A 20776-nucleotide genomic window follows, 5' to 3' on the forward strand; every position below is an offset into this window, starting at 1 on the left:
GCATCTCGTGGGGCGACACAGGGTCAAGGGGATGCCTCATGGGGACCTTCCTGGAGGTGTGTGCGGGGGGGTGGGGGAAACAGCAGAGGGCGCTGTTAGGACTTTACCTCCTAGAAAGCCACTTCAAACCTCAGTCTGCAGCGACAAAGCACTCCACGCCCGCGTGCCCCTGTTCCCTGCACCAGAGAGAGCACTGGCTAAAAGCAGAGACTAGAGTCCAGACGGTAACCGAGCAGCCCTGGGCTGGTTGACCTCTCTGTGCCTCAACTTCTCATCTGTGAGATGGGGATTATGAATAATTATAACTTCTGTAGTGCTACATGCGAGTCACTGTTTTAAGTGCTTTACGCTTACCCTGAAATGCTCACAACTGGCCTGTAGCGGTAGATGGTAATACGTAATAAGTGAATTAATATACACACATAAGGTGCTCACAGTAGACGTTCCCACCAAGCGGCTACGCACCCTCTGCTCGCACATCTCGCCTAATGGGAAGGTCACTACCCTCCAGTGGCAGCACCTTCTCCTTCTGGATGGTTCCATCAGAGTGCCTTGCCCCTTCTACTCTACCCCTACACAAAACCTTCCAGTGCCTTCCGGCTCGGAGGAAAAGCTAAGGTCCTTTCAAGGCCATCTCCCACTCTCACCTGGTTCTCTCTCCATCCCAGAGTGAGACACCCGGACAGTCCCCAACAGTTTTTGGTTTTATTGGCAAGAATTCTTTACAAAATCTATACACACGCATTCACATGCACACGAGATGCCTGTCCCTGGTTTGGCTACCTGCCACCCCCCCACCCCCGCCCTGCTCTCTCCTGGGATCTGACCTTCCTGGCCTCACCCAGGAATGCCATCCTGCAGCACCCCACTCCCCAATGGGCGGCCAGCGAAGGAGCCGAGAGTGGGAACCTCCTTTTCTGCCTCTCTGCTGAGAAACAGAGGCCTGCGTCCTAACGGGGTGGGGTTGGGAAGCAGGGAGCAGGGGAACAGGATCATCCCCCTTCCTCCTCCAAGCTCCCTGAGTTGCCAGCTTCGGTCCTAAGGGTCACAGCTACGAAGGCCTTGGGATCATCATCTGTGGAATCTTCCCTAGCCCCATTTTGCAGACTAGAAAATGGAGGTCCCAAGAGACAGCACGAGTCTCCCAGGTCACAGTGTTCATCACTGGTGGGGCAGCGACTTAGAAAGTAGCTCTTCCTGGCTTTCAGGAGGTGGAAGAGATTTGGGCCCTGCTAGACCCTCAGGACAGAGGACAGCCGGGGCCCGGGGCAGGAAGGGAGTGCCCAGATGTTGTCCCTGGAGCCCACACCCAGGGAAAGCAGCTCCGGGGTAGCCGAGCGAGTGGCAGTGTCCAGCCGGCACTATAGCGGTTTGCCAAGGGTGCCCTCTGTGACTGCCCGCGTGGCTTGCTCGGGTATACAGCCTGGGTCCGTCAGGATACTAGTAGATGTGCTCAGCTGGCGGAGAGAGTTCAAGACAGCTGGGGAAACAGAATGAGAGAATGAGAGAGAGACAGGGAGGGAGAGATACCTCCTGGGGTCCAGGGGTGTCCTCTGGATGCTGAAGGATAAGGAAGGGATACGAGCTGGCAAGACCGTCAGCCCCTCCCAGGACCTCTGTCTGCGGGTGTCCTGGAGGCTGGAGGACCATCCGGGGTACGTGGTGGGGATGGCCAAAACTCAAGGCTATTCTGAAGACAGGCTGGACCTGCGGTCTGAGCCGAATGGACATTCCTGGATATTCTGGTGGTGGGCAGAGGGGTGTCTCACGTACTTGGCCGGAGGGCAGGCAGGGAGCAGTACTGGTCCAGCCAAGCCAGTGAGGTCTGGCGGAGGCTCTGTAAGCTTGCTGTGGACACCATCCCGTTGAAGGACTCAAACAGAGGCCGAATGAGGATGCTGAACTGGGCCCGGGTCAAGGAGCAGGCCTGCTGATCAGCCAGTACCCTCCCCCAGCTCACGCGGAGCCCTGACATCTGGGCCAAACCCGGGGAAGGGCCTGGCCATGGTGGCACCTTGAACTTGGAGGCCTCCCGCTGCAGCCACCCGCCCACCCTGCCATGGCCTGCCCGGCCCCTCTGTGTCCATCTCCTGGGCTGCACTAGCGCCCCCCCCCCCATCCCTGAGCATCCTGCCCTGGCCCAGCCAAGAGCTTGACCAGGTAAGGGAGTGAGACACCCCACGCCTTCTTCAGGACCCACTCCACTCACGGCCCTCAAACTCGAGGTTCTCCCAAACTCCCCTTGGGACATTCTGTGGGCAGGGCCGTGCTCCCCTCAACCAGGGGCTCCTCCCTCGGTTTCCCTCTGCTCCCAGCGAGTCCCTGAGCACTCCTGCTGGCCAAGATGTCAAGCCCCTGGAAGGAGGGGGCGGAACCTGCGTCCCTTCCCCCGGGGCGCCGCTCGGAGAGCCCCTGCCTGGTCAGTCGGGCACAGCGGGGTCTGGCCACGGTGTCCCTCCCCTCCCCTGCCCCCACTGCTGGCCGGGGGAGGATACCACCCAGAACTTCCAGTTATGCAGCGTCCGGGTGCGAACGTATTCATCAAACATGTCTCGCATCTGGTCGAAACGCTGGTGTGTGATGGGCACCCCGGTAGCAGGCAGCTGCTGCTGGCACAGGCTGGGGATAGGGGGGCCGGTCAGGGCTGGGGAGTCGTGCGGCACGCCCCCTCGCCCGCGGCACCCACAGGACCCCCCCACGCCCCACTTACTTGATGGCGGCGTTGAGCTCCTCTATCTGGTCCCGTAGCTGCTGCGCTTCCTCCTGCATGGCCGCCCGCTCCTGCTGGAGCATGGCGATGTACTCGGCCGTCTTCTGCAGCGTGGTCGCCTTGCTCACCTACGGCATCACCAGGGTGGGCTCAGGTGCTGGCGGTGGCCCCCCCTCTGGGGCCCACTGAGGCACTGGGTGGGAGGAGGAAACCGGATGTCCAGAGGGTCCTGGGAGTTGGTCTCAGGAGGTGAGGGGAGGGGGGGTTGTCGACCAAGGAGCCTGCCGGTTCTGGGGGCGCCGGCCTGCGCTGGAGGCTCACCTTGAGGCTGGGCTGGGCGCTGAGGGTGCTCACCAACCCATGCAGGGTGTCAAAGCCCAGCTTGATGTTGAAGCGCCGTTTCTGCTCCGCAGAGATGTGGGTGATGCGCCGGCTCTCGGTCTTGGGGGGCAGATAGTGGGGTGAGCCTAGGAGGGAGCACGGAAGGGCCTCGGGGTAGCAAACAGATCTCGGGGTAAGGGCAAGTGCCACCTTGTTGCTGTCTGGACGGCCCCGGCTCAGGATGGGTTGAGGGGGAGAGACGCAGACACTCAGAGTCCCTGGGCCCCGTGCGAAGCTGAGGTCCCCAGACAGCCGCCGCTCACCACCTGTGGCAGGGACAGACACACCCACAGACAGACCGACACAGGGCAGAGGGTCCCATGGCCCTGTCCCTCTCGTCCTGGCCTCAGATGGAGCCCCCCTTTCTTCCTTCCCCTCTCTCCATTCCCGGGCATCCCACCCGCCGCCCTGCAAGCCCTCTTTACCACTGTGCGCTGGGGGCGAGAGCCGCTCCGCTTTGGGGACAATCAGGGGCCTGGGAGGGGCCAGTGTGGCCGGGCCTGGAGGTGGCCGGGGCGGCGTGGGGGCCGGGGTCGGGGGTAGGAAGGTGCAGGGAAATTCAGGGGCCGTCTCCTGCTGGGGTGGAGAACGGTGGAGAGTTGGGGCGAAGCCCGGGCGCACCCTCGCCTCCCAGTGCTCGCCTCCCAGCGCCCGCCATCATACCGGGGACCCTGAGGACCGGAGGAGGGTGCTGGACACAAGCGGCGGTTCCAGGGTCTGCTCGGGCTTAGCTGCGGACGGGCAGAAGTGTGAGGGCCACCAGTCATCACGTCATCTCCCCAAACCCATCGCTCCCCTCCAAAAAAGCCCAATCCCCTTTTGGGTTCAGAACCCATGTCTCTAATTCCTCCCCACCTCCCCCCCCCTCAAGCTGAGCCTGAACCCGCCCCTTCAATCTTCGCCCTCTGCTCCCACAGGCTCCCCACTGCCACGTTGGGTCCCCGCCCTCCCCTCCGTGGACCCCCTTCTGGCTCTTCCCATCTTACCTGCTGTGAGCAGCTGCGTGAGGCAGGGGTTGCTGCCCCCGACAGTGGCAGTGGGGTTGGCAGTGGTGGCGGCCAAGGTCGGGGGGCTGGGCTTCTGCCCTCTAGGGGATGGGGTGGGGGACCTGCCTCTGGGCCGCATACCTTGGGGCACTGGGAAGTGGGGCCCAAAAGGGGGCTCCAGATACCCTGAGGGCAGAAGGTCTATGGGGAAGGGGGCAGGGGCCGGGCCTGGACCTGGCTGTGGGGTGGATGGGAAGGCGGTGGGAGCAGGCAATGGGGACACTCCTGGGGCGGGAGGGACAGTGGAGAAGGGGAATCTGGGGGCGAAGAGAGGCTCCTCCGGCAGCAAAGCAGGGGCCGGCGCCATGGGAGGGAAGGTGGGGGCCGGACAGGGCTCTAGGCCAGGCCCCTTGGCAAGGGCAGGGTATTGGAGCAGGGGTGGGGGGACTGGTGGGGGTGGGAGCTTGGGCTTGGGGTCTTCAGGAAGGAGGAAATCAGAGTTCAGGAAGGCACTGGAATCCACGGGGCCAGGGCAGCTGCTCCGGGCCTGGTTGGGGGACAGACAGAGAGCAGGAGAGAGAGCTGGTCTCGGCAGCCACCCCCGCAGCCTCTTGCCCTGGCTGAGCTCTGGACGGGGCCCTGAGACAGACAGGAGAAATGGTCCCCGCTGTCCCCCTTCCACACACCAAGGGAGACTGTGATCTAGTGAGGGGAGGGAGTAGAACATACACGCATGCGCAAATTCTGCACGAGAAGCAGCATCAGGCTTCCCGCCCACCTTTTCGTTCTCCAGATGATGACTCCGTCCAGCCACCAGTCCATCCACCTGTTTGTCCTCTCCCTTATCTCTCCGCCAGCCAACGAGGTTTTAACCCCTTCGCCAATCTATCCGGCCATCTCTCCTTCACCCATCCGTCAACCCGTCCCAAACCTCTCCACCCATCCACTGTGGGTTCCGTGGCCTGCGCGCCTTCTCCAGCCACCAGCCTGTTCGTGGACCCGCCAAACTATCCCTCCCCAAATCCATCTACCAGCCCATCCATCCAACCGACCCCTCTCCTACCCACCCAGCCCCATCTACAACGCCCCCCCCATCCATTCACCAACACGCCCCTCCATCCACACACCCCCACTCGCTGGCTCACTAGCTCAGTCCCTGGGCAACCATTCACCCAAGGCTTCCACTCCGCTGGGTGAGCAAGGCTTAGCTCTTTCAGCGAGGGGCTCACTGCCCGGTTGAGGAGAGAGACCTCTCAACGATGAGCTACAGGAGCGCCCGAACCGTCGTCAGATGGCAGAAGCAGAAGGCGTCTGACCGAGCAGCAGGGAGGCGACCTCCGAATGGAGCCCGCAGGTTCCTGATCCAAAATGGCAGCTTCCCTGTGTCCTAAGCTCTCACACTGAGCTTTCCGTCTCCCTGTGCGCTCGTTGGTGCTTCCCCTCCCATCTGGCTTGCCCTCGACGGGTCTCTTCTTCTGTCCAAACCCAAACATTCACTAAGTCCAGAACCTCTCCTCCTCCAGGAAGCCTTCCATCAACAACCCGGTCCTCAGCGGTGTCCTGCTTCGTGCCCTCCCTTCTCCCCCATCCCCCACTGCCTTCAGCCTCCCCTCTACAACCTGGTCCAATTCTGCTTCACGAGGGCCCTTCCTCCTTCCTCCTGAGCTGAACTGCTCCCTCTCAGAGGGCAGAGATGGGGTCTCTCTCCCCCTCTGGTCCCTCTCAGTTGACCAAGCACAGGACACGGGCAGGTGAGCTCGGCAGGGCTGAGTGGGGAGGGGGCGGGAGCTCACCTGCAGGCGGTTGTGCCCGGAGAGGTGGCTCACGCCTGACGAGGCAGGGGGCACCTCGGAGCCCAAGACCCCACTGCTGAAGAAAGGGTCAGCCATGGGGCCAAAGCCGGGGGGCTCCGGGAAGTGTGAAGCCGTGGGCGTCGGTGGAGGGCGGTAGCTGGTGAAGAAATCTGTAATTCGGACACACAAGGCGGTAGCAGCTAGGGATCGGGCCAGGCATGGCTGGAAGCAGTGGGCGGAGAGTGGGCCTCGTGCCCTGTCCCCAGGCCGGGCCAGGCTGGCCTGGCTGGCAATGAGGTGGGGGGAGGCGGGGGAGGGGGGGCTTCGACAGGAGATTGTGAAATTGGGGGAGTTTCTGTCTCACTCAGGGGAAGCAGCGAAACAGAGGTTTGGGTGGGATGGGCCTGCCTGCAGGCCAGCAGAGGCTGCGGGGGGGGCGAGTAGGACCCCGGGAAACAGTCCTCCCGCTCACGGGGTCCCCTTCCCCATCCCAGGCCCTGGCACTCCCCTCTCCCTCCTGTTACCGGCTCTGCCGGGGCCACATGGAAAGGGGCAGGGTGACAGAGAGTGCCAGGGAGCGAAAGGGGTGGGGTGCGAGGGGCGGAGGTCCTGGATGGGGACGAGCCCCAGGGTGACGGGAGTTCTAGGGGTGAGCTGGAGGTGAGTGGGGTCGGGAGGTCAGCGGGTCTGGGACAAGTTGGTTTGTGGGGAGGTCAAACAGGGCCTCAAAAGCAGAGCCTGGGAGTGGGCCGAAGCGCTAAGGGGGTCAGGGCGGGGGTCAGAGGGTGGGCTCGGAGTCGGGGCAGGAGTGAGAGGGGGCTGGAAAGCCTGGAAGAGGGCCGGGAGCGGGCAGCCAGATCGTCTGAGATGCGGGTTGTGTAAGCCCAGGCTATTCTGGTTTTGGGAAGCAGCTGCCTGCGGCCTAACCACATCCCGGGCCTGGACGCCGCCCGCCCACCCGCTCCCTTCCGGGCACCTTTCTCTGACCCTGGCCAGCCTTGGGTCTGAACCAGCTCCCGAGGCCTCCTGGTCTGGCCCGACCCAGCCCCACTGGCCTTGGACAGGCCCTGGCTCCCCCCAGCCAGGGGAGCTGGTCGGGCCTCTCTCCCAAAGGCCACCTTGAAAGAGACCCAGGAGCGAGACAGATGAGCCCACGCCAAAGCCAGAGCCTTGAAGGGGTTAAACGCTGTGTGTGCCTCTTCTGTGAGTCTGGTGCCCCTGTGTCCTGGAAGGCTGTCGCTAGGCGGCTATCAGCGGGTGACCTCCTGCGGGATGCATCTGCGCGTGTGTGACCCGGTCTCTCTGGCTCTGTCTGAGTCCTTGTGTGCCTGCCTTGATGTGAGGCCCTCCGTGTGCCGGGTGTGTGCACCTGTGTGTGTGCGTGTGTGTGTGTGCGTGTGTGTGTATGTGTGTGTGTACGTGCGCCCTCGTGTGGGTCTTTCCTTATCACCTGATCCGAAAGGATCTTCTTATCCTACCGCCTCCCTTAAGCGGGAGGGACCGGGCGGCAGAGGGCAAGTGGTCACGGACCTGCTACCCTCCCAGCCCGCAGGGACCGTGGGCCTCATCGCTAGGCCCCTTGAGGCCTAGACTCAAGAACCAGCCACGCAGGGGTCTGCTCCCGGCTCACTGCTGCTGTTTCCTCCCCGGTGCTCTGTAGGGCTCACGGGGTTCCCAGCCCGCTCACCACCAAGCCCCTGCTATAGTTTGCCCTCAGCTGTCCCTTCCCCCCTTGAGAGAAGTTGCTTGGTGACTCTAACCAGCCACTCACGGAGCCCTAGTGTCCCCAAGCTTCAGTCCCGCCATTGGCCCACGTCCCCTCTCTGTCACCCTCTCCTGCTCCAAGCCCATGGCCCTTCCATGAACACCCCTCCCAAGCCCCTCCCTCCATACAGTTCCGGCCTCCTCACTGGGTCTCCTCTCAAGTGAGGGGCTCTGGGGGACAATGAAGGCAGCAGCCGGGTGGCCTTGGTGCTTCCGGCCCTCCCTGTGCGTGGAGGGCCAGAGAGGGCTACCCTAGCCGCCACCTCTGCATGACCGACATCCCCTACCTTTGGTTACCCCAGCTCACCCCCACTCTAGCAGTCACCCCGGATGGAGAGAAGTGGCTTCCTAGCCCCTGACTTGGCCCAGAGTCCCACCTGGAGAAGGTTTCCTACCTGTGGTGGGGGTACGTGTGCCCAGACAGGACCGCTGCCCTCCCAGACTGGTTCGCTCTCTGGGTACTGCCATCAACACTTCTGCCCCCACGGCCCCCACCCTGCCTGGGGCTGAGGCAGGGGTGGGGGTGGTTCCTCATTCCCTGGTTCCCACCTCCCCCTTGACTGACAGGCCCAGGACCCTATGGGGAAGAAGTTCAGGGGTCATGGAACTAAACCTTAATCCCAGAAAACCTCTTCCTACCCCGTGGGCCTGGGCTGAGACAAGCCAAGCCTCTAATAGGAGGCCCCTGAAAATATGATGACTGGGACAGTCTCACAAGCTCTCCAGCTGAGTAATGGAAGCAGAGCCTCCTGTGAAAACAAAAAGAGACATTTGTCCACAGGTGCCCATGCAGACACAGGTATCTCTGGGAAGACACAAGAAACCAGTGACCTAGCAGCCCTGGGGTCAGGAGACAGAGGCCCAGAAACATGTTACTTTAAAAAAATAAATAAATAAAATGCTTTACAAGATATAATTCCTGGAATTTTCTTAAAAACAACGTAGGAAGGAGAAGTGGGTGAGGCCTCCGTGACACCAGACCCACCAAGGGTGGATACATTTTGAAGTCGGTGATGGCTGTAGGAGGGTTTGGTGATCCACGCTCTCTCTACCTGTGTGTGTGTGTGTTTGGAATGTTCTTTTTTATTTACTTAAAGATTTTATTTGTTTATTAATTTGAGAGAGAGCGCGAGTGGGGTGAGAAGCAGAGGGAGAGGGAGACGCAGACTGCTCGCTCGGCAGGGAGCCCAATGACGCCGGGCTCGATCCCAGGACACTGGGATCATGACCTGAGCCCACGGCAGACACTCAACCCACGGAGGCGCCCAGGAGCCCCTGGAATGTTCTTTAACAGTTTTTAAAGGGAATTATGTCAATTAATAAACGGGCCCTCCAAAATCAAAGTCCCTTTCTCTCCCGAGATTCCACTACTGTCCTGGGAGCTGGCAGAGTCTGTAGCTTCCATGCCCTTGGCCTTGGCGCCCGCCCAGGTGTCCAGTCTGGCTCTGCTCTCACCTGAGGCTACATCAATTGCATCCCAAATCCGGACAAAGGGAGTCCAGGAAGGGCCCTCAGAAATCACCTGGACCATCCGTCCTCCCAGAGGGGCCTGGGAAGGGCCCCCCCCCCCAGGGCTGGTGGTCGTCCAGGGACTTTCCTCGCACTGGCCCGTCCCGCCCACCCCACCCAGCAGGGGGCGCTGCCTCACCCGAGATCTCCATGAAGTCGTCCAGGCTGGGCTGCAGAGGCGTCAGGTCTGGCTGGATCATGTCAGCATTGCCCACGTAGGCTGGAGAGGGGCAGGGGTGACGTCAGGGGCCGCAGGCGGGGCGGGGTGGGGGCCGCCCACCCCTGGCCATGCTCCCTGGGCTGCCTGGCTTCTCGCAGGCCTCCCCTTCCAGGTGCAGGACCTTACCGTCCTCAGGGGGCAGCTGCAGGGGCGCAGAGCTGGGCTGCGTCATGGTGAAGAGCGTGTCGGAGATGTCGGACAAAAAGCAATCGAGGTCGAGCAGCTGCCGCCCGCCGGGCTCCTCCTCTGGGCCCCCAAGCAGCACGGGCACCACGCTGGAGAAGAGCTGCTCGCACCATCGCTCCGGTGGCTGCCAACCCCCTTCGGCCTAGGGAGACGGAGACTTCAGCAGCCACGAGAGGGACACAGGGGCCTCCCACTGGGGGATGGAGCGGTCAGCGGGTCGGAAGCTTCCGTGTGCACGGCCCTCCTCGCCTCTCTCTGCAGGACGCACTTTGCTGCCCCAAAGGCTTAAGGTCATCCCATTGGCCTCTAACTGCTGCCCCCAGCAGAGGGAGCCGGATGGCCCGCTGAACAGATAAGGGTCCTCCTCCTGCCCCTATACTTTTCCCTGCCTGGAACCCCAGTTCTTAGGGACTTCTGTTCCCCGTGCCTCCCACCGCTTGCTGGGCTAACCAGAAGGCTTTGGGGTCTCCCCCACCACTACGCTCAAAGGTTCCCCCACCTCCGGGGAGAAAGGCTCTCGAGGAACTAGAGGACAGAGGCCACACCCACTGCCTTGGTGACCCGCCACCGCCTTACCCACCCAGAAGGGAAGCTGTCAATTCTCTGGGTCCCCGGATCACCCACCTGCTTTGGGGTCAGGAGATCCCCTTCCCTGCTGGATTTACGGAGCTGCAGGAACACACAGAGGTGGGCGCTGGATCGCTTGTCCCTCTGCCATCACTGCCCGCCAGGCCTCCCCTACTCACAAGCTCCCCAGGACGAAAGGGATCCCCATTTTCCCCCTCAGGAGCCCCTGCGCGCTGGGAGGTAAGGAGGCGGCGAGGAGCCTCTGGGCCACACGGTGGCGCTGTCGAGCTGGGTCTTCCTGGGAGGCGGGGTCCGGGGGTTGCAGGGGAGTCCCGCGCGGGCCCTCCCAGGAGAGGCGGTGGCCCGCGGCCCACCCCCGCCCCCGCCCCCCTACCCCCAGCACTGACCCTCTTCTTGTAGTAGATGCGCCACTTGTGGTACTCGCGCATCACCACCTCGATGCGCCGCTTCCAGTAATTGCCCTCCAGGACGACGGCCTGGGGAGGGTCAGGGAGGGGGCTCAGTGAGCGGCGGGCGCGGACCCCACCCCGCACCCGATCCGCATCTGGGCCGCTGCTCTGTCGCGCGCTACAGGGGACCCGACGGAGGGGCCGGGCTCGGCAGGGAGGCAGGAGGTCCCGCGGCTCAGCTACCTCCGGTTTCCGGTGTTCATCAGCCTCAGGCCCCTGCAGGGGGGTCACGAAGCCACACACGGGGCTCTTCCTCCGCTCCACATCTGAGAGAAGGGGCTCAGGTCAGGGGGTACCCGGCTTCTTCACCTCCCACCCCAAGGGGACTGGGCCTCCAGGGCCGCACTATGAATTCCTGCTGGGCTTCAGATGCTTAGATAAGTGCCACCTCCTCCAGGAAGCCTTCCTGCCTGCTCTAGCCCATCCAGAGCTCCCTCTGTTATGGGATCCTGTGAAAGGAACCTCCCACGCCTCCTGGGCCTTCCTTGGGAGCCCAGTAGGTGTGCAGGGCTGAATGGGATTGTGGAACCCCAGGAAGTGAGCTGCTCCAAGAAGGTCAGACGGGCAGGCCAGGGCCTGGAGCCCTTGGTCTCCTGCCTCAAGCTCCTGGGCACTGCCCAGTCTGATGCCAGAGAACCACTCCTTGTCCCCTTCGGCCACCTAGCTGAGCCCTTTCTCCACCTCCTCCACTCCCTTCTGTATCTCCAATCCAATCTCTCTCTCCCCAGGCTCCTTCTTCGGGGCCCACAAGTACCTTTCAGTCTCCCCTTCACCTCCCAAAACTTCCCTTCTTTCGCTACTCCAACAAGCTAATCTTCCCTTTCACTACTTTGCTTTGCCCCCAGTTCTGCAAGAGTTGTCATAAGCATCTCCGCCCCTGGTCTCCACTTCCTCTGACCCAGCACCCGACTCCACTGCCTGCCCGACGCCCTCACCCACCCCAGGCCCAACCTCCTGGACCTCACTACAGAGCACCCCCAACCCCTCCTCCCTCCGCCAGGGAGCCTTCCCTTGGTTCTCCTGCCTCCGTGACTATTTTCACTGGCCCTTCTCTGAGGCGCGCCCCCAAACCTCTCTCCTCTTGCCCCTTTCCAGCTGCAGACATTTTCCAGCGGCCCATAGACTCTCAGGATGTCCCCAAACTTGGGGGGGTTGAATTTTTTTTTAAAAGGGGGGGCTGTCCCAAAACTTGACACTCTCAGATGTCCAGAAACATCCTTCCCAAGCCTCTGTCTCTGCCGGAGAGCCAACACTGCTTCCCAGTCACGCTAACTGCCCATCGACCCCCAGCATTCCTGTTGAACCGGGGACTAATCATCTCACGCCTGAGGATGTGTGGTATTTCACCCACTGTCTCCTCCCCTCCATTTTCTGTCACCGCTCGCCCAGGGTCTGGGGACCTCCTTCATCGGCCCCACCTTGAAGCCAAACAGCCTCCCTCCTACCCCAGCCCACCCTCTGGCTTTATCCTATGCAGAATGTTCTTTCCTTCCCTCCTCTGCTTCACCCACCCCTGCCCTCCCATCAGGAGAGCCCAGGGTAGTCCCTCTTCCAGGAAGCCCTCCCTCCTCTGAAATCCCACAGTCTTATCTGCCTGGCTCTCCACTTGGCCTTGGCCGTTTCTCTGCATGCTGGCCTCCCTGCCAGGAGTAAAAGCAGGAACTGTTGCCCTTTGGGCTCAGATCGCTGAACCTGGCACACAGCTTGGCACACAGTAGGGCTTCCGCATCCTGGGACCCCCACGCGGTGACTTTTCCCACCTCAGCCTTCAGCTAACTTCCTCCGGGATCATTAACAGACAAGGGGGACCACCCGAACGTGAAATTATCGGGCCCTTTGGACTCATTTACAAAGTTCTGTCCTAAAGAACAGTCTGCAAAATAATCCCCATGGGATTAGGGGAGGGGGTTTGTGCTGGTGGCTGAGTGTGGCTTGGAAAACAAAGGGGTGGGCTGTCTCCAGAGGCCTGGCTGGACCTCCCCTTCCCAACCCCGTTGACCCTGTGCTCTAGACAGAAGGGCAGTGACCACGTGGCTCCTGGGGCTGGGACAGGCTTTATTTAACACTGATAAGCTCATCCATCCAGGAAGCCACCTAGCCCCTTGCACCTGCGCTGGGACGGATGCTGGAACAGGGGATCCGCAGGTGAATCAGAGAACTCCCAGCTTAGTTGGAGAGATCAGGAAAGCACACCATAGCATGAGCTGATGCAAGGCGGGGAGTCTGCCCACGAGAGGGGCGCAGGGCTCTGGGAGCTCAGAGGACACCAAGATGATTCGGAGTGGGGGGGGTTAGAAAGAAGGGGATCTTGGAGTCCAGGAGCCTGCAGAGGGATGGCAGGTACGAGGGGGATGAGCCAGGCAGCCGTTCATCTGTCCCCACTCCTCTCCCTTTCCCAAAGCCCACCTTCAAGCCCTCAGGGCTCAGGGAGAAGGGGCTTGCCTTGGGCTGTCGCTATTATCACGATAATATTATCACCTTCGGGGAGCCCTGGTGTGTGTCGGCCTTGGGGTGAGATATGAATGATCTCACTGGAAACTCAAGCAAGCCTCGGAGCAGGACCTACTGTTACTCTCTCTCCACAGATGAGTGATCCTTATTAGGGAGGCTGGGGACTTTTCCAAGGTCACATGGCTTGGTTGGCGGGGAGTGCATCCTGGAACTTAACTCAGCCCCCTCTCTGTCTGACACAGACCCTGGGTGCTTCCAGCAACTCAGGCAATAGCCAGAGACGGGGTCTGTCTGTCTGGGTGAGGATCAGAAGTTTCTTCTGCAAAGAGAAAGGCCTGCGTCCCATCCAGCTCTGTGCGGGAAGGGTAGGGAGTGCGGGGCGGTGGGGGCAGCCGTGGCAGTGGCTGTGACTCCCTCTGGCCTATCAGCTTCCTGGTTAGGGTAGGGCCCGGTCCTACGTGTTCTCAGGTGAGCCATCCCACGTGTTCTCCGGGGAGGACTGGAAGCCGGCCAACTGGGAGCCGTGGAAGGAGCATTGGGCTCGGAGTCGGAGAGCCCTGGACCTCCAGCCAGTCCCAGCTCTGTTCCTTTTATGATCCATGACCCTGAACAAGTTACTGGCCTTCTGGGCTTTACTTGTTCATCCATAAAATGGGGGTAATAATATCTATCGCTAGCGTTGCCAGGAAGCCTCACATAAGATGGTTTGTGAAGTACTGGGCGCCAGAGATAAATGGAAACCAGAAACCCTCCCTCCCCTGCGCTTGGATGGAATCCAGGGGACCCGGGCAGAGAACACTGAATATGTTCCCTCCTGGGCTGTGTGTTCCCAGCTCCGGGGAGCCTTTGATCCTGTAGCAGGACTTGGCTGTTCTGGACGAGATCCCACCTCACGGCCGACTGGGGCTGAGGCAGCTCAGCCTCTGCAGCTTTGCCATGGTGGGTGGGTGGGTCTCAAACCCCCAAATGAATGACCGTGACCTTCTCAAGGGCATATCAGATTCAACCATCATTTATTTAGCACCAGCTTCGTGCTGGGCCCATTGTACGTGTCATCCCCGGGGCCAACCAGGAAAAGTAGGACTGTTGGCCTTATTTTACAGATGAGGAAACAGATTCAGAGAGGTTAGTCACACAGCCTGCGGTCACACAGCGAGCAAGAGCCGAGACTGGGTAGGAAAGCAGCTCTGGGCAACTCCCAAGTCTGCAGCCCCCTCCTTTCTACCACATGGCCTCTCTGGCCCCCCCCAAACCCCCAGACTCCATGGGGGCACCTGCTGGGAGTTCAGTAAGGACTTCAGAAAGTCTGGGGGACATCCAGGCAAGATCCTTATTTTCCCCATTTGCGACGTGATGCCACCGGCCCGGACAGCATCCTAGCACCTCTTTCCACCCTGGCATTCAACGCACTGACAAGGCTGAGGCAAGGCAGAAAGGGCCTTGAACTATCCTGCAACTCTCTGCCCATCTCAGGACTTCCAAGGGGTGACCCCTGCTGTGCCTAGCATCCCCGTGGAGAGCACCCTTTGGGATGCGTTCCCCGAGACCCTCTGGGGGTCAGATGCTGGCGCTGGCCCCTTAGGGTCACGGGGGTTTCCTGGGCACCCCCCCCACCTGCAGCCCCCCTGCTGTGAGGCTCGAGGTGCGCACTCACACTGGATGTACCAGGCCCTCCAGATGGCGTTGTTGAGCCGGATCTTGTCCCTGCAGAGCAGCTTGAGGCCTTTGAAATTCTTCCACTTGGGAGACACCAGCTGGCCGCTGTCAGAGGGAGAGGGCTAGGTCAGGGGGGTGGGCAAGGGGAAGCTGGGGGGCAGGGTGCTGCTGCAGGGCTGGCTCCCCGCTCTCCCCCGTGCACTGGGTACTCACCCATGCTGGGCCATCTGAGGGGCCCCTCCCCCACCCCTCCCTCTTACCTGCCTGAAATTCCCACCCCGAGAGTCGGACCTTCCACATAGGTTCCTGCTAGGGCCCGCTAGGGAGGGTTCGCAAACCCATTTGCAAACTGAGTGTCAGGAAGGTGCAGGGCCATTCCCAAGGTCACCTGGTAGAGATGCACTCAGACCCTGTGGCTTTCTTTCCATCAGTCTCACTGGCCCCCATCAGCCTCCAGGGGATGGGGAAAGGTGTGCCTGGGTGGGGAGGGAGTCTCTTTGCCAGAAGTGGCCACCAAGCAGCCAGCTGCTGCCTTTTCACTGCCCTTCTGGCGGCTGCCCACTCCAGTATCCCAGGATGGCGATCTGGGCTGAGCTCGAAGGGGTGCCCCCTCCTCAGGGATGTGTGTAAGACCGTAGCCATCAGGCTCCAAAGGAAGACAGCTGGGATGCCGGCGCGGTGGGCAGCGGGGAGGCAGCACCCCGATCCCGACCCCTAACCCTGGCCCTAATCCTAGGAGTCAATCAAATCCACGAGATGGAAGGGCCCTACACAGGTGAGGGGCTTGACTCCCAAGATCAGGATGTGCTCGACACAGGCCAAGTCTACCACCGCTAAGGAGCTGACCTAGGAGGACAAGATCCTCAGGGTCTAGACCCCCACTGGCCCCTCCGTTCTCCCTTCCGTCCTCATGTTCCAGCCCGCTCTGGCCCACCTTCTCAGCCTTTGCTCACCTGGGAGGCTGAGGCCCCAAGACTTAGTTTTTCAGAACCCCAGGCCTGCTTTCTTCCAAGGCTTCTCTGTCATCTTGGGGCTAAGGGGTGGGTGGGGAGGGGGGCAATCTGGCTCCTACAGCCCCTTAGGTGCATGGGTCACTGGGTCCCCTCTCCTCTCTGGTCTCCAAGCTCCTATGTTTGTTTCCAGGTAGGGAGCAGGGAAGGACTGCTACCCTAGGGTACCACAGGCCTCATTACCCAAATAGAGTACATAGCCCATGCCTGCTGGCTGGCCCCCTCCTTCCTAAGTTAGATAAACACCATCTGTCTAGTATGGAGACTTAGATGGGATACACTGATACCTCCTGGGCCAGCTTCTTCTGTGGCACCCCCCGGGCGGGGGGAACCTCTGAGTCTGTTGCCCCCACCGTATCCCAGCAACCTCCTAGCACTCTGATCACCCAGGGCCCCGGCCTGCCTGCCCTCCCCCCGCTTCCTCACTGAGGCTATGGTGTGTGTGGCCAACGCAGTGTTTAGGGAGATGACACAGTGACAACATCCAAGGGCAGGAGGAAAGCCATTTTGCTTGTGCCGGGCTTGCTGGGTGGTAGGGGAGCCGAGGGGCCCGGCCCAGAGGAAAAAGCCTGGCACCAGGGTTTGAGGGCTTCTTATGACCAACAGAAAGTCTGGGACTCTTGGGGATAGCTTGGAGAAAACCTAGGACTCCTAGTTCAGCCCGACTGACTCCCTACCCCTTACCTGGTCCCCAATCTCCCTGATAGGACTTCCCCTAGAGTCTCCCTAACAGGGTCCTCCTTGCTCTCTGCTGGATGCCAGGCTTTCCATAGCTAGCCAGCTCTGACCATGAACAAGTGTTTTTATGGAACTTCCAGAACCTGTCTCCCTGGGGCTTCCACCCACAGAATCGTGAACTCTGGTTCTCCTCCTAGAAGGGAAGTCCACACTGCCCTGCCGGGGATGAAACTGGCCTTTCATCCGGTCCTCCTGGTCAAGCGCCCCTAGACCCCTTGTCTTGCTGTCTTTTCCCATCCAGTCAGTCACTCTCTTGGGTCACCCTGGCTTCCCCCATACTCTTCCTTCCAGGGGACCCCTATAATTAGGGGTATTCAAGAGCTAAAACACTGTCCCTGTCTGAACCTCAGATTTTTCCCCTCTACGGTAGAGGGGAAAGTCTCCTCTAGTACTGAGCCACCTCCATCCCTGGCACTTGGACACCCCCAGAGATGGGATATTCTGGGCGTTTAGGGAGAACGCACAGCCCTCTCCTCCCCAGCTGCCCTGGGTCACATCAGATTCTAGTCAGCCCCTTAGTGGGGTCAGATCTTGGAGCACGCTCTAGCCCCAACCTTGCCCCTTCCCCCGAAACCCCTCCCTTTGGCCACCCATGGTTTGGGGTTGGGTGGGATGCGGTATAAAGCAGGAAGTTAAAGTTGGGGGCAGGTGAGAAATGGGGCGCCCTGGGAGAGCCTGGGGAGGAGGGGTGCCCACATCCGGTGCACCAAGACCTTAAATGCCCTCTCCCAGTGGGTCCCGTGATGTCCCAGGAGGCGGGGGAAGGGAAGAAAGGGACTTGAACTTTCCACATCGGTCCAGCGCACTGGACGATCAGGTTGCAACATGACCTGGGCCTGGGGCCAGAGCATGTGGGCCAAGGTTACATCGCCTCCAGCCAATGGGGTCTCGGCTGGGCTGCCGCGGCTGGGGGTGGGCAACACCCTCGCAATCCCCACCCCAGTCCTGGCTCCCTGTCGGAGCCTCAAGGGCTGTTCTGTATCCAGCGGTTCTCAGAAGGGGAGGAGGCGCCGCAGAGGAAGAGGGATATTTGCACAGAGAAAAGATCAAGGCCAGCCGATCCCCCTTTCACCTCCGCGGTTTTCGGTTGATAATTTATCCTGGCCCCTCCGCTCCTGGGAACTTTGCTCCAGGGCACTGGGCCAGAACCCCGGTTCGCGCCCTCCCCTGGGACCCAGGCGTGGAGCTAGGGCCGGGCGCGGTCCGTACGTACTCTGCGACGCACCGAGCGGGGGTCCCAGGCGGCCTTAGGCGCTCAGCCTAGCGCGGGAGACCGGGGTAGGCGAACCCAGGCCTCCCGGGCACCAACCCCCACGCGGCGTGCAGCACCCCCTGCCGGGCGACCGCTGGGGAACTCTGCCAGCCGCGTCCTCCTCGGGCCGCCCGGGGCACCCTCCATCTAGCAGGTCAAGGACAGGTGTCCCGGCAATTGGGGAGTACAGGGTGGACGAGAGACTGGGTTTCGAACGACGTTGGCCATGAGTCCGGACAGTCACGGGCGTGAGGAGTGTCGCCTGAGTGCAGGAATGAAGTGGGTCTGGGCCACGGGTGCTGGGGAGGGCGCGGAGGCCTGGGGTGGTCTGGTGGATCGGCCCCAGAGTGGAGGGTAGGGACAGCTTAGGGTCCTGGGCGCGTGAGGGGTGCCCTGGCATTTCTCTGGGGGGTCAGAGGAGCCGGGACAGGCCTATGGCGGTCAAGGTGGAGGGCAGGCTGTCTGCATCCCGAGAGGGGAGTGGAGGTGGTCAGCAAAGGGAACCTGGAGGGGTGCACTCCAGGCGGAGGGCGGTGGGCTGGGCCCGGGCCGGAGGACGCTCGGGGCCGGGGCAGAGGGGTGTTCAGGATGTGGTCGGAGTCTCCGAGAGCATCCGGGGACCAAAGTTTGGGGCCGGGTCGGGTGTCCGGGGCCCCAGCGCGTGGTCCCGCCACGGAGGGCCGAGGCTGGCGGGCCCCGGAGCCGCCCTCACCTGTAGGCCAGGCTCATGCACTCGAAGAGGCGGGTGAGTGTGGGGTCGATGCTGCGCGGCCCGAAGTCTGCGGGCCCCGTGGGTCCCTCCTGGTCGCGCCGCCGGGTCAGCGAGTCGCTGTGCGGCGACGACACCATGAAGTGACCGCTGTGGATGACCTGCGAGCGGAGCAGCCCGCCCGCGCTGCGCCGAGTACTCGGGTCCTCCGAGTCCGTGTCTGAGTCCGAGTCTTGGCTGGGGACGACCCGCGGGCCGTGCAAGCCCGCGGCCAGACCGGCCAACGCCCCGGCCATGGCTTTCGTCGCCGCCGCCTCGCCGGGGCTCGGAGGAGCCGCGGGCACAGCGAGCGAGGCCCGACTGCCTCATTAGCATGACCCCGCCCCTCCACCACAATAGGCCGCTTGAGGGGCGGGGCCTCCTGGGCGGGCGGGGCGGGGCTTAAATTAGCATAATCAAGGCGCTCCGAGTGAGCGTCCGGGTCCCCGAGCTACTTGCAGATCTGGAGTTTGGAAGAGGAAGAGGTCCTTGTGTCTCCTCCCGCCTTTCCTTTTGTGGTGCCCCTACTTCGCCCGAAAGGGGTCTTAAGAGCTGATTACCAGGAGCTCACACCTGAGCCTGAAAGCGCCTCAATGCCTGCGGTTCCTTGCCTCCAGGGGCGCCCCCCAGCCCCGCCCCGCATGAAGCCCTTCACCTACCTACACGCCTCCCTCCCGCCCTCTCTGATCTCTGGGCTCACATTCACGCCCTCTCGGCCCTGCCCACGACTGGAAGCACCCACCTCTCAGAAGTCTTGTGTGGCCTGGCCCACGGGAAGGTCTCAGCAGCCCCAGTTGCCATAATGACCATCGCTAGACCTGCACAGAGGCCCCAGAGGGTTAATGAGTGCGAACCCAGCGGCGATGGCTGACAGCCGGCAAGATGGAGCCTTGTCACCCTCCCCTGGACATCCCCCAGGCAGGTCACCTGCTCAGGAGCTTTGGGCACCCCCTTTCCCCACGCCCTGAGGTCCAGCGCCAGTTCCTGTTTCCCTTCTCTCACCCTGAGAACACGAACCGGGGTGTTTGGTCTGGGGAACTCACACTGTCACCTCACTGCCCCTTTAACAATCTTCAGAGGTGGGACTCCTGACCCACATCAGGCGGTGTCGCCAAAGTCCACAGGAGTGGAAACACACTTGAGAATTTACAGAGGACCAGCCAAGGTCTCTCGAATTCCAGACTTCCCATCCAGGGCTATCTCTGGTGGGGGAGGGGAGGGCTAGAGGCCAATGGCGGGGGGTGTGGCCTAGGTGTGGTCACAGGAGGGAAAGAGGGGGAGGTAGTCAGCTGGGGGCTGGAAGCTGGGAAGACGTTCCCTCAGAGGGCTTTCTTCCCGCCCAGGATCCAGAAATCAAATGGCAAGACCCACGGAGGGGCCCTGTGACCATCTGAGATGCTAAAATGATGGACCCAGACTGTTCACAAGCCAGGCTTTCCATCCACCCTCCCCCATCCCTTGGCCAGGTACCCTCTGTCCCTGACAAACAGTGGCTTTTCTGTCCTTGGAGCCTCGGGCCGGGCGCTCTCCTCCCGTCTCCTGATGATTTCTGCAGAAGGTGCATTCTCTCGGCTCATCTCAGCCAGATCTGGGGGCCTCAGGTGCCCGCCTCAGCCTGCCTCCTCTGGAGAGGGAGCCATTCCTAAGTGGCTCTTTTGGCATTCTTGGCACAGAGAAGGACAGAGTTGTTACTTATCCCTTATGCGCCTGACTGGCTTTGCCCCTGGGCTGTGGGCCTGGAGGCAGGACTGTTCCTCTGGTGCCTGAACCCCCAAGCTGAGCAGGGAGGGACTTGGGGAATGCATGACACTGAACAGGGCTGGTACCACTGTGGGGGACAGGGGTGGGACACGGGGCCTCCTCTCCCTTGGAGACTCCTAGCTTCAGGAGGCACCCCAACAAATCTTTGTCTATGGGGGTTCTTTCTCTCTGCCTGTAAAATGAGGCCCTTGAATTCAATGATCTTTTTAGGATTCTGTAATTGTTAACACCCTTGGTTCTGAGTCTCCTGCTGGACTTCCGTCCCCAGGATAAAAATCTCAGAATTGTCTCCTGTGATTTGAGAGACTTTTCTGTGACTTGGGTCTCAGTAGGGTGGATTGTGTGTGTCACCTCCTTTCCCTAGACATCAGTCGGCTCTCAACAAGCATCTTGTACCCTGGTCTTGCCCTCCTCGGGGCCTGATAATTCCTTTGGAGGACTAAGTCCTGAAAAGTCAACCCCTCTGTGCATAATTCAGAACAAAACAATGTGAGATTGTACCCTAAGTGCAAGGAAGTTCACAAATTCTGTTTCTTCCACAACTACAACTTCAATTAGAAAACGTATTTAGAAA

The 20776-nt window shown here is 61.3% G+C and overlaps 1 protein-coding gene across 5 annotated transcripts; it reads right to left on the reverse strand.

Annotated features, from left to right (window-relative positions):
- Positions 1-442: 442 nt before the first annotated feature.
- On the reverse strand, positions 443-18779 carry MLXIPL (MLX interacting protein like). Of its 5 annotated transcripts, XM_032328332.1 has the most exons (17): positions 18406-18779; positions 14692-14798; positions 10770-10852; positions 10524-10613; positions 10174-10218; positions 9490-9691; positions 9283-9363; positions 5871-6040; positions 4078-4624; positions 3755-3822; positions 3517-3667; positions 3242-3357; positions 3032-3151; positions 2711-2838; positions 2496-2619; positions 1774-1903; positions 449-1480 (listed from the first exon to the last, which is right to left on the reverse strand). In XM_032328332.1, the coding sequence occupies exons 1-17, from the start codon at positions 18696-18698 to the stop codon at positions 1362-1364; spliced, it is 2574 nt and encodes an 857-aa protein (XP_032184223.1). In that variant the 5' UTR covers positions 18699-18779; the 3' UTR covers positions 449-1361. The 5 variants fall into 5 exon arrangements, with proteins under 5 accessions (XP_032184222.1, XP_032184221.1, XP_032184223.1 ...); XM_032328331.1 differs by having other exon boundaries at positions 443-1480; positions 3242-3664; XM_032328330.1 differs by having other exon boundaries at positions 444-1480; positions 3242-3667.
- Positions 18780-20776: the final 1997 nt, after the last annotated feature.

The sequence above is a fragment of the Mustela erminea genome, chromosome 20 (assembly GCF_009829155.1).
Source record: "Mustela erminea isolate mMusErm1 chromosome 20, mMusErm1.Pri, whole genome shotgun sequence".
In the NCBI taxonomy this organism is placed as follows: Eukaryota; Metazoa; Chordata; class Mammalia; order Carnivora; family Mustelidae; genus Mustela; species Mustela erminea.